This window comes from Balaenoptera acutorostrata, chromosome 7 (genome assembly GCF_949987535.1).
Source record: "Balaenoptera acutorostrata chromosome 7, mBalAcu1.1, whole genome shotgun sequence".
In the NCBI taxonomy this organism is placed as follows: Eukaryota; Metazoa; Chordata; class Mammalia; order Artiodactyla; family Balaenopteridae; genus Balaenoptera; species Balaenoptera acutorostrata.
Window position 1 is genome coordinate 57,335,429 of NC_080070.1, and position 12,179 is coordinate 57,347,607.

Here is a 12,179-nt window from a genome sequence, read left to right on the forward strand (position 1 = left end):
TGTGTTTTAGAAAGCTAATGTGACAGACTTATGAGGACTAGAAGGTAGTGGAGAGGCATGAAACTGACATACCAGCTTGGAGTCTTCTGAAATTTTCAAAAGATAAGTTAATGGGGGTATAATCTACCATGTTGGCACTGGAAAAAGAAAAACCGGGAAGGAATCAAGACACCCTGGGAAAGAAAGCACAACAGGACATGTGCCTGATAGATATGATGGATGAGGTAGAGAGGAACTCAAGATGTTTCCAAGACTTCAAGTTGAAGAGACTGGAAGAAGGTCATTAACTGAAATAGAGAATTTTGCAAGTGTTGCTACTGGATGGAAGATTTGAGCATAGTTTTAGGCAGTCTGCATGTCAAGTGATGGTAGAGAATGCTCAGTGGAAATGGTAGGTGGCAATGTCTTCTAATTAGGGAAACAAAGCCATGAAGATAGACAAAGTGGTGAAACACTTTGAGTGGATGATTATCTGATTTACCAAAAAAGTCATAGATGAAAGTTTCTCTGAATAATTTTGAGATAACATTTTTATTACCATAGGATCATGTATCTGGATATTCAATGTTTTGTTCTAGGCTTGGAAAAATTGAAGGGAACAATCAGTAAAATCCTTGGTATTTCTGTTTCACAATAACTGCTTTCAAAAAATGAGAAAGATGTATACCTGTTTGTAAAGAACTACTGATGAGACATTTGAGGGACTCTGACTCATTTTAAATCTGATTCATTTTTAGATGGTTTGTATAACAAAATACAGAATTCACCAGTGGGTGAGGTGCCTTAAAGAACAGGATTAAAATTCAAAAGCCTATGTACATTTTAAATATTTGTGGAGAAGGACATGATTGAATTGTATATTGATAATTTACTCAGGTAAAAACTCTAGAAAGCCACATGTTAAAGAGAAAATAAAACCAGAATTGTAAGGAGAAAATGTGTCTGCATTTAAAGGAAAATGAGGTTAATATGTCAATCATGTGGTATTGTCACTAAAATATGTGTGACACATAAATAGAAATTAAGCACATAGGAAAACCCAAGATAATTGTGGTATGGTGAGACACATAGTTCAAATATTTAATGAAAATCACTTGGTTAACTTAAATGAATTATATAGAATTTGGCAAAGATCCAGAGAATGGCAACTGAAATGAACAAATGTATTTTAGATAGACCATATAAGAAAGGGCTAAAGAAAAATTATTTAATCCATAAGAGAAAAGGCTAATGAAAAACTGTAATGTCCCTCCTCCTGAATTTAGGAGGTATATTTTGTTCCAGACAATATAAGAGAGAAGAACCATCTTTTTCTTTATTTTTTTCTTTTTAATATAGAATCTAAGGAATTGCCTCAATTGCTGCTGCAGGTTTTGTGAAGTCAAGGTCTATTGATACATATTGGCTACTAAATGAAATGGCGGACAGGTTGTATCTGACCAATTTGTGAAAGATCGAATAACATGAAATGGCAATTACAATATACTGGGGGGAGGGACGGAGAAAGCTTCTCAGAATATGATTTGGCTACAGTTAGAGCAATCTCTTGTTTGATGATCATGATAGGTATTCTTCACAGGCCTGTTTGCTATCTTGCCAATAAGGGGCTAACGCTATTTAAACGGAAAATATAAAAAGTACTTTTAGAAATCTTTAATTCCTCTGGGGAAATAAGTATAGTGTAGTATTCCATTAAGAAGGCAAGTCAACACTAAAAGAAGTGTAGCTTAATTATGAGTTTTACAGATGTTATAAACAGAATCACTAGAATGTAACTTGAATCAGGGATGACAAATCAATATCATTTCCCTTTTCAATTCTGGTCCATTGGAAGTGACTTCCAAGGGCTCTTTGTTGAGAACGATACTGCGGCAGTACTTGCACTCAGTAGGAAACAGTTAATGATTGATTTACAATGACATCCCAGGAAGCCTCCAGTGACCTTTACCTTGCTAAACCCAGTGGTCATTTCTCAGTCCTCAACTTACTTAACCTATTAGCAGCAGTTGCCACAGTTCATCGCTCCCTCCTCCTTCACTTTTCTTCACTTGGCTGCTGGTTCCTCTTACCAAGCTAGCCACTGTTCTCAGTCTCATTTGCTGATTCCTTTCACCTTCCCTCCCTCTTAGAGTGCTCCAAGACTCAGTCATTCTATCACTTCTCTATCTAAACTTGCCCCCAAGAGCAGCACAGTCTAATAGAAAAATAATGTGAGCCAAGAATGCAAACTGCATATGTAATTTGAAATTTTCTAATAGCTACATTAAAAAAAGCAAAAATAAACTGATGAAACTCATATATATATTATTTAACCCAATACACTCCAAATATTAGCATTTCAACATATAATCAATATAAATATATTACTTTAAAAATTGATATATTAATGAGCTATTAAATTATTTTTCTTTTTCTTTCAGGAAGCATTTTATTGTTGCTCCAAGTTTAAGAATTTTCACTGACAGAAAATCACACTTTAAGAAAATTTCCCATATAAATCTGCTCAGCTTTTGAATCTTGGTTTTGTAGCCATATTTCTCTCCAATATAGGCAATCATTCTATCCATGATTGATAGAACAGTCTTAACCTTCAATTTCAATACTGGGCCTTGACTAAGGAAGCTCTTCAGGACCAGTTTTAATTTAGAAAGAGTAGCTTTGTCTAAAGGAGATGCAATAGTAACTACGTAATATTTACTTTACATTAAAGGAATAACAGAGAGAATACTTTACATCAAAGGAATAACAAACTGGATATCCAAGGAACAATAAGGAATTACTTAACAACAGTGAATGTACAGAAATGTTCCAGTATTGGAACATTTAATAATGTTTCCAGCATTTAATAATGGCTGCTAAATTGGTAAACTGTCTCATTTTAAGAGATGGCAATTTACAGCAAATAATTTTTTTTTTTTAATTTATTTATTTTTTGGCTGTGTTGGGTCTTAGTTTCTGTGCGAGGGCTTTCTCTAGTTGTGGCAAGCAGGGGCCACTCTTCATTGCGGTGCGCGGGCCTCTCACTGTCGCGGCCTCTCTTGTTGCGGAGCACAGGCTCCAGACGCGCAGGCTCAGTAGTTGTGGCTCACGGGCCCAGTTGCTCCGCGGCATGTGGGAATCTTCCCAGACCAGGGCTCGAACCCGTGTCCGCTGCATTGGCAGGCAGATTCTCAACCACTGCGCCACCAGGGAAGCCCTACAGCAAATAATTTTTAATAGAGAATTCATCCAGGAATAAAATATTCAATTGCGACTCTAATTTTAAGGTTTAACTGGTAAAAAAAAATCCTAAAAAAAAGGAAATTTGTAATCCCACATAACTGATAATCCTAAATACAAATTAATTCTGGTAACAAACCAAGCATCATAAATTGCCCCTGTAAGAAGTTTTAAAACGTTTTAAATATTTCAAAAAGCACTTGTAAATCAATAGTTATATATTAAAAACAACTACCTTAACAGGGTGAAGCAGGAGACTAGAGTTTAAATCCCAGATCAGCTTCCAAATAGGAGCTTCTTTGACGAATGGAGACTTTGAAGTCAGAACTAAGTTCAAATTCCAGTTCCACACCTACCAGCCATGTGACCCTGAGCAAGTTACTCACTTTCCCTGATTCTCTATGGTAATTCTCTATGGTGGACACTCATCATTAACGTTAATGAGATATTTTAAATTATTTTGTTTTAGATACTGTCTTCAAAAGCCAATGTGTTATACTTACAGCATATTTTAGTTCAGACTAGCCATATTTCATATGCTCAATAGCCACCTGTGGCTAATGGCTGCTGTATTGGACAGCATGGTCCTGGATGATCTCATCCAAGGCCTTAACTTAAAATGCTATCTATATGCTGATCATTCTCAAATTTATATTTGGACCTCTCTTCTGAACTCCAGACTCATATCCAGGAGTATATTTGACATCACTCCTTGGATACCTAATATGTATCTCTAATTTATCACGTTCTCCTCCAAATTTACTCTTCCCCATCTCAGTTACTGGCATCTCCATCATTTCAGTTGCTCAGGCCAAAAACACTGGAGTCAACCTTGACTCCTCTTTTTACCTCAAACTTCATATTCGATCTACAACTCCTGTGGCACTATTAGTTCCATGTTCAAGATATATCCAGAATCTAATTCACTACCACTACCATGGTCCAAACTCCCTGTATCTCTTGTCTAGATTATTGCTGTAGCATCCAAAATGATCCCCCATAGTCCAGTATCCTCCTAGCAGCCAGATGTCCCTTAATAACATAATCCAGATCATGTCACCCATCTGCTCAAAATTCTCCAGTGGCTCCCGATCTCACTCAGTGTAAAAGCCAGTCCTTATGACCTTCAGAACTCTACAGGATATGGCCTCCTGTTACTTCTCTGACCGCATCTCCTACTATCCTCCTCCTTGCTCACTCTACTCTAGCCATCCTTGCCTCCTGTTTTTCCTTTAACATGACAGTCAAGTCATGATCTAGCTTCAGGACCTTTAGGCTTGCAATATCCTCACTTATCCCCATGGCTCACTCTCTCATCTCTTCCAATTCTCTGCTCAAATATCTTCTCAGGGAATGACTTGAATGAATGACGACATGACATGACATGAATAGCTGTCATAAGGAGGTGGCAGAGCACTAGTGCCACATACTTGCCCTTCTAACAGCACTCAACGCACAATTAACTTTCAACATTTATTGAGCACCCATTATATATAAAACAGACACGTATGACTGGCCGCTCTTAGTAAAGGGAAACATTTAAATAATCTTATTGCTTTAGAAGGTTCTCGAACATTTTCAGCACATACTGCAACAAATGTTTCTTGAACATTTTCAGCACACACTGGAACAAACAGGTGAATTCCTTAGTCACTGAGAAAGCAGCATCTATTAACAAACAGGAATATCTTGTCAGATATTGTAGGGCTTCCTCCTCTTAGGCAATCAGAATCTACAAACACAGTCCCTCAGTCCAGGCAGTATATAAATCACTGCAGTATTAGAACACTTGGTTCCAGTCCTAGTTTTATTCTTAGCTTGGTAGATGACAAGCTTCTTTTATTGTCTCAATTCTTTTATTCCCATGATAAAATGTTTAATCTCATCCACTTCTCAATTCAGGTTAGGAAAATAGGACTATATACTTGGGTGTTACAAGCTGCCACAATTATGTATGCATTATGAAGTTTGAGAACAAAAAAATCTTTTAAATCTAAGAATTTCTGAATCCGGACTATTTAAAACTAGTCTTCAGTTTGTGGTAGACTTAAGATCTTTAGTTTTTTTCCTTTTTCTTTTTTTAAATCCCAATTTTCACTTAACACCACTTCTATGATTTAACTGATAGCTTATTTCAGTTCACACCTGCTAGTTTTTCAGTCTAACTTAACCCAAAACAAAGGAGAAACATGATCAACCTGAGAAATCAAAAAGCGTAGTTAGTTCATACCAGGAATGGATTTGAGAGTATGATGATGGGGAGGAAAAAGGAAGTAATGAGGGAACAGATGAAAATAAAGAAAAAGTCATGCTAAATTTATTAAAATGGCTCAGTTCAATCCAACAAGTGTTTATTGGGTGCAAAGCATTACGCTGGTCTTTTTAGTAGTGCCAAGATGAGTGAGACAGTCTTTGCCATTATGGAGTCAGGAGTATGAGGTGAATTAAGAAGGGCACAAGTTATTAAAATATCATGCAGAGTACATAAGGGAAATACAAAGAGAAAGAAAACTGACATTAAGGATGTTTTAATATGCCAGGGACAGTCACATGTTAACTCACATATATTAACAAACCTTCCAAAACTTCCAGGTAAGCTACAGGAGGATAGGTAACTTGTTCAAGATCATTTAAGCTAGAATGTCTATATTGGCTTTGTCTTCAACCCAGGTTCCAAAGCCTAGGCTCCTTTCAGGACACCATAGCTAAGGGGGAGCTCTAAGGAGGGGTGGGAGGGGATTAAGTTAGGCTGGAGGTAACAAAGAGATCAGAAAAGCCATCCCGGACGGCGCGTGAGGTGGGCCTTGAAGATGAACCGGAGACTGGGCAGCCCCGTGGGAGGAAAAGGGAGGGGCTTTCTGCTAAGGAAGGAGTGAGGGCTACTGGCTGCTCTCCCAATACTCCGGGTTGAGCAGTCGTCCGGTACGTCCCCTCCCGGCCCCCCATCTTTTCCTTTGGGGTTTTACAGCGTTCACCAATTTCACCTTTAGGGACCTGTGTTTTCTTTTTTCCCTTGAAATTTTAAACATCTCCATGTTTTAAAAGCGACCAGAGTCCCTTGTACGGTGGTGGGGGTCCGACCGGCGCCCCTGGCGCACACCCTCTCTCCCACCTCCTCAGCCAGGCCGCCACCTGGGGAGTGGCGTTAGTCCCCGGGGAAGGGGGATCTCCCCCGCCGGATTCTCGCCTGGGGGCGCCGAGGTCAGAGGCCGGGTTGGAGCAGCCCCCGCGGCGGCGCGCGGGGTTGGCGGGGGCGGGGCAGGGCGGGACCGCAGGCGCACCTGCCCCGCGCGGCCGGGCTCGCGGCGGCTGCGCGGACAACGTCCCCCTCCCTCCCGTCCCGCCGTGTGTTTACGTGGAGACGAAGATGGCGGCGGCGGTGACGACGCTACCCGTGCGGCCGAAGACGGTCAGCCAGTGAGCGCCGAGACTAGTTCCACTCGGGCGGGGGGGAGCGCCTGGCCCAGACCTGCTCCCTGGGCCGCGGAGCTTGCGGTCGCATCCCCGTGTGAACCGACCTTTCCTTTCTATCCCGATCCCTTGCCTGTCTTCTCCCGGCCTTCCCCGCAGAAGCTATGGAGGACGAAGAGAGACAGAAGAAGCTGGAGGCTGGCAAAGCCAAGGTAAGAGAGCTGAAGGCCGCCCGGCCTGCGCTGGGAGGCGGTGGCTGAGAAGGGTTGGGAGGGGGCCTGGGAAGCGGAGATCTTAGCAGCCCTGGTGCGCCGCCTGGGGAGGGAGGTGCTGCAGGGTCTGCGTTTTCCCCTCGCCTTCTCTCCCGTTTCCAACTGAAAAAGCCTGGTGATAAGCTACCTAGCGGATACTTCCGTGATGATTGGGTGCTGTGGCTTCTTTTTCGTGAATGCCCAAACATTAAAAATCCCTCTTTTACTGTATTGCCATAAGCTGATATTTATTGCTTTTAAATCTCCAACGTTTCGCTTTTTTAGGGAGTTTTCTGGGTTGTGCAGGCATTGTGCTTTTCAGGGTGGGGATTTGGGGCCTTTCTTTATTCGGTAGGGGATTTGTACGCTCATCATCAGCTTGGCTTTCTTAGGTGGCACGCTGGCACTCTTGGGTGTGTGATTGGCCTGTGACAGCTGCCTCAGCCGTGGCTTGAGTGTGCCACAAGTGCCAGCTGTGAACTTCGCTTTAGGGCCGTTTTTAGAAGCATGGCTTTGTATGTTTGTGTTTGGAGGTCTTTGTCATGGCATGCGCTTTGTATTGTGTGGAATGTTAATGCAGTTTGTGAATGGAACTCCTGGGGACGCAAGGTTCCATATTCTAAGCAACACCTATAGAATTCCTGCTTTAAATAATTGGATTGTTTTATGTATCTTGTTGAGTCCCAATGTGTGTATGAAAAAACCTGTAAAGCAAACAATGCAAAAGGTATTATTATTCACTGGGTTTCATGAAAAATTTGACAGAGACAAAATATAAATTAAATAGAATATTTCTTTTAAAAATTACATGTTTGAGCATATTTTTTGTCTGGCCTCAAAGACTCCCTTCCTCCATATAATGAAATTACCGTTTTTAGACTATATTTTGTCTTATTAGAGATCACTGTTAGTAATCATACTTGCACCTCAATTAAATTATAATATAGTTAACTGTTTATTCTCTCTTCCTCACCTTCCCCTTCCTCCAAATAAACAAATAAACGAGACTGGGTCTGTGATTTCAGTAATCACTGAAGGGCCATACTGCAGAGATACAGTGGTAGATGCTTAGCACAGTTTCTTAAATGAACATGAACATATGAACTAGCTTCATATTATCTAAGGTCAAAGCGTAAGTGCTTGTATGTTATCCGGTAGATTATTACTTTAGGATCTATACATGGAAGGAAAAGGGAATCAAGGCATCTTTAGAAGCCCAAAGTTGCTTACATTTCTGCAGTCTGAGTGTCTGAGTGTGATCTGTGAATCCAAGAAAGTGGAGGTAAAGTGTGCACCTCCTTCCAAAAGCATCGAAGTTCTGTTCTAATTAGACATTTTGTTTGTCTGTTTGTTACCTGAGAATTTTTACTGTCTGTCTCCAGAAGTATCTTTCCTAAGTATATGTGAAGCAGTCCAAAAAACATAGTTTACTTTGGACAACACAGTTCATAATAGAGGATTTATTTAAATTGCTTTGATTTGGCAAAAAAGAATTCTAGTTTCTTTGTGTGTGTGTGTGTGTGTTTTGTCTTTCAAAATTCTGCCTATGGGGTAAAAATCTTCTCCTTTTAACATTCACTTTTATTGTAGAAGATTATCTTCTAGAATAGATCCCAATTTTTCCAGTCAGAAATATATCTGTGAGACATGTAAGGCAAGATGTATTTGTTGGAGCATTGGCGACACAATATAAAAACACTGGAACAAACGTCAAAGACAATATTAGGAGAATCGTTTTCTAAACTATATTAGTGTGATGGAATATTATTCAGCCGTTAAGGTTACGAAGACTGATAGGAACATGGAAAATAGAGTGAAAACAGCATCATCAAAAATAGTGTAGGCATTACTTCATTTGTATAAATGTGTGCTTTTAGATTAGGACTTAAAAACTTTGGATTGTAAGTGTAAGGTCGTTCAGCAAACCTGTATCGAACTCCTGTTTTATACCAAGAGCTGGAGATAACAGAGGTGGTGATAGTCTCTGTTTTCAAGTTGCTCAAAGTTTAGTGGGACGGACAGACACTGGGTAATAAGTAGAATGAGAGAGATGGTATAGTAGGATATTGGGCGAATTTTTTCATTTGGTAAAATGTGTTAAATGTTGCCACCTCATTTTTAAGACTGTTTTACAAAGAAGGCTCTTGATACTGATACTAATGTAGTCTAGCATAATATCTATCAGATAGTAAGTACTCAGTAAATATTTGCTTAGCGAATGAATGAGCAGAATGACTATGAGTTGTTAATGGGTGCTACTTTACTAGCATGTTGTAATTTAATAATAGTATTCCAGAATTCTCTTAACTGGAAGTCTCTTATTGCTGGCATTAGAAATCTCTTAAAATGATCATTTCTAAAACTTATTCAGGTACTTGGTTCTCTAAATGTCTTTGTTTGTTCATTGGACTTAAATATTGTATTTGATAGTCTAGTTTTACAAACCACAACTTGTAAATTTTTTACTTGGTGTTTGGTAAGCTGTTCATTGAAAAACTTCCTTTCTATATATCTATAAATGATCATTTTTTAAATGACCTCTCGTGTATACAGTATAGTATACTTTATAAAATGTGTTATACCAAGCAAAATCTGCAGCGATAGGAGAATAAATTTTGGTATATACAGCCATTAAAATAAATCTATAGAAACTTTCTCATTGGGGAAAATGCCCACAAATAATGCCAGATTAATAAAAATGTTACTGAAAAAAATGTATGTATTTATATATGAAGACACCTGAAAAAAAAATGCACCAAGATATAAATGATGGTTATCTCTGAGTGGTGGGTTATAGGCAATTTTAATTTTCTTTACACTTTTAGTATTTTCTAAATTCTCTGCAGTGTATTTCTTTTATGAACAGTAAAAATGTTTAAATGCCATTTTTAAAAACAATAAAAGCTTTTCAAATATAGTATGTTGAAGAACATGTTATATTTTATGATCATTTTACAGAAAAAGGAAAAGAGGCACAGAATAACTAGGTTTCCCAAGGGCCCTGACATTAGTGTAGTCGTGGAACTATAATTCTTATTCCAGTGCTGCTTGCATTATATAGTTGGGATTCTATATTATTAGACATTTATAGATATCCTTTCTGGCTTTGTAGTTCTTATACTTTTTCTCTGTCAGTTCTCATTGCCACGAACGTGCTTATCTTGCCTTGCTCCATCTCCTCTGCCTCCTCCCCTAACTTGCTGTTTTAGATTTGCTGTGACTAGAGAACCCAGTAACTGAGCTTGATACAGTGGTTTGTAATAACCCAGCATTGATGGAGCCTGGTGAATGGGCTTTATGACAATTTAGTTGTTCTGCTACCTGTTGGTTTTTTCGTTTGCTGTTGGGTCCTCAGCTACTTCCTCAGTGTTGATGTAGTAAGAAGCCTGACCCGTGGAGATGTGAGACATTACTGCATTAAGTAAATATTTTCAGAGCTGGGCTAACCCCCCTGCAAGGTGCTGACAGGGACGGTACTACATAGGCTGTCCTTGTGTTGATCCAAACTATTCTAACTTCACTTTAAATGACTTCATTTTTTTCCAAGTAAAATTATTTACAGTATTATGTAAAGAAAGTATTATAATATTAGCTAACAAAATTAGAGAACAGTTATGTATTTAGTATAAAATTACTTCTGCAAATTCACCTTAGGTATACTTTTTAACATTCTACTAATGTAGTAGAATTCAGTAAAACCAAAGTTTTTAATCAACTATTCAGCATTTTATATAATTGGCATTATTTGTTGAATAATTATTAAAAATTTTTGCCTATTGCATTCAGTAAATACTAATCATATGATTTTTATTTGTTTAATGAGCATTTTCAGTTTGGAAAGTAGTGCCAATTGTATGCAAAAAAGGACGGTGCTCTGTGCAAGCTGTATAGTAGGTTATTGATAACAGGACTTTTCAATTACTGTTTCCACTCAGATAGACAAAGTTAGTTATGGTGTACAATTGTTCTTTGCATATTTCAGACACAGTGCTCCACCACTAAGAAAGTTGCTCTCCATCCTTGTTTCTTTTAAACTTTCTAGATTTTAATTCTTATATGTGACGTAGCTTGCTTAGCTTTCAAAGTGGGTACAGGAGTTTGATACCTTCAACATTTATTGCAACAGTGGTGCATTGTCTGTGAGTTAAAAACTAATTCATGACCTTTAGGCTTTGTTGGAAAAAAAACAAAGCAAAACATGATTTTTAGATTATGAGCTTTAAGAGAGAATATGGAGGAAAGAATGGGCAGAACAGGTTTCTTGAAGTGTATATTGAAGAAAGGTTTTTAAGGCCATTCCAAGAAATGGCAGGAACAGGGATAGAGAAGTGGTTGGGTAAAGAAGAGCCTTAAGATCCAATGAAGAGAGATTTGGCAAGGAGGTCTGTGGTGTCCTGTCAGTGAAACTGAAAGTCGAATGAGCACATGGAAAAGAGGAAGTGAAAAAGATAGGACATATCCAAGTGACTGGAATATGACAAGATTGGGGCAAAAATTATTTTCAAACAAAACACCTCTTATTTTTATATATAAAAAAGTTTGTCGTAAGAACTAAACTGTGACCGTAAAATATTTATCTGTTATAGGCCACTGATTATTGAAATGTAAGTGAATTTCTTCTAATATGGAAGCTAAAAAAGGTTATCATGGTAAATTGTTAAACATTAAATGATAAGGAACATTATTTATATTTATTTCTCAATTCATTTCCATTGAAATTGAAATTGGGCATCTTATTGCATTAGTTAGCATCTCTTTAAAAAGTTTAATTTGGAAAGCTTCAGAATTCTTTAAACTTTCCTTATAAACTTATAAAGGTTGTTTTGCATCTGGGGCATGGCATCTATGTGTATTTATATGCTATTTGTCGTACAAGAACAGGCACTAGGACTTTGGAGACATTTACTGGCTTATTTGTTCAACTAACAGTTTTGAACGCCTACAACTGCAGCTATGGACTTTTACTTGGCAAGCATTTATTTAAATTATCATGAAGTCTGTGCCTTATTGTCTGTGGGAATAATCCTGTCACAGTCCATGACTCTTAGCAGGTGTTTTGAAGAATAAATGCGGTAATGATTGAGAGCTTTTTGAGTTCTTCTGGTGCTAGATATAAAGAATCTATGATTTTTTTTTTTACTTGAGGTGGAAGTCATAAAAATTAACCATCTTAAAACAATTCAGAGGCACAACAGTTCAGCGTTGTACAACCACTTCTATCTAGTTCCAAAACTTTTTTTTTTAATGTTTACTCTTTTTTTAAAAAAAATTTATTTATTTATTTATTATTTATGGCTG

The 12,179-nt window shown here is 38.2% G+C and overlaps 1 protein-coding gene across 14 annotated transcripts in view; it reads left to right on the plus strand.

The window, feature by feature from the left end:
* The first annotated feature begins 6,536 nt into the window (after positions 1 to 6,536).
* Positions 6,537 to 12,179, plus strand: part of AKAP9 (A-kinase anchoring protein 9) — a 153,911-nt gene continuing 148,268 nt past the window's right edge. For 9 of the 14 annotated variants that reach the window (XM_057549558.1, XM_057549563.1, XM_057549565.1 and 6 more), the window contains exon 1: positions 6,538 to 6,842. In XM_057549558.1, the coding sequence (XP_057405541.1) occupies positions 6,795 to 6,842 (48 nt within the window). In that variant the 5' untranslated portion in view covers positions 6,538 to 6,794. Of the gene's footprint in view, positions 6,843 to 12,179 lie in introns of all 14 variants that reach the window. The other 5 variants (XM_057549564.1, XM_057549567.1, XM_057549568.1 and 2 more) reach the window with 2 other exon arrangements.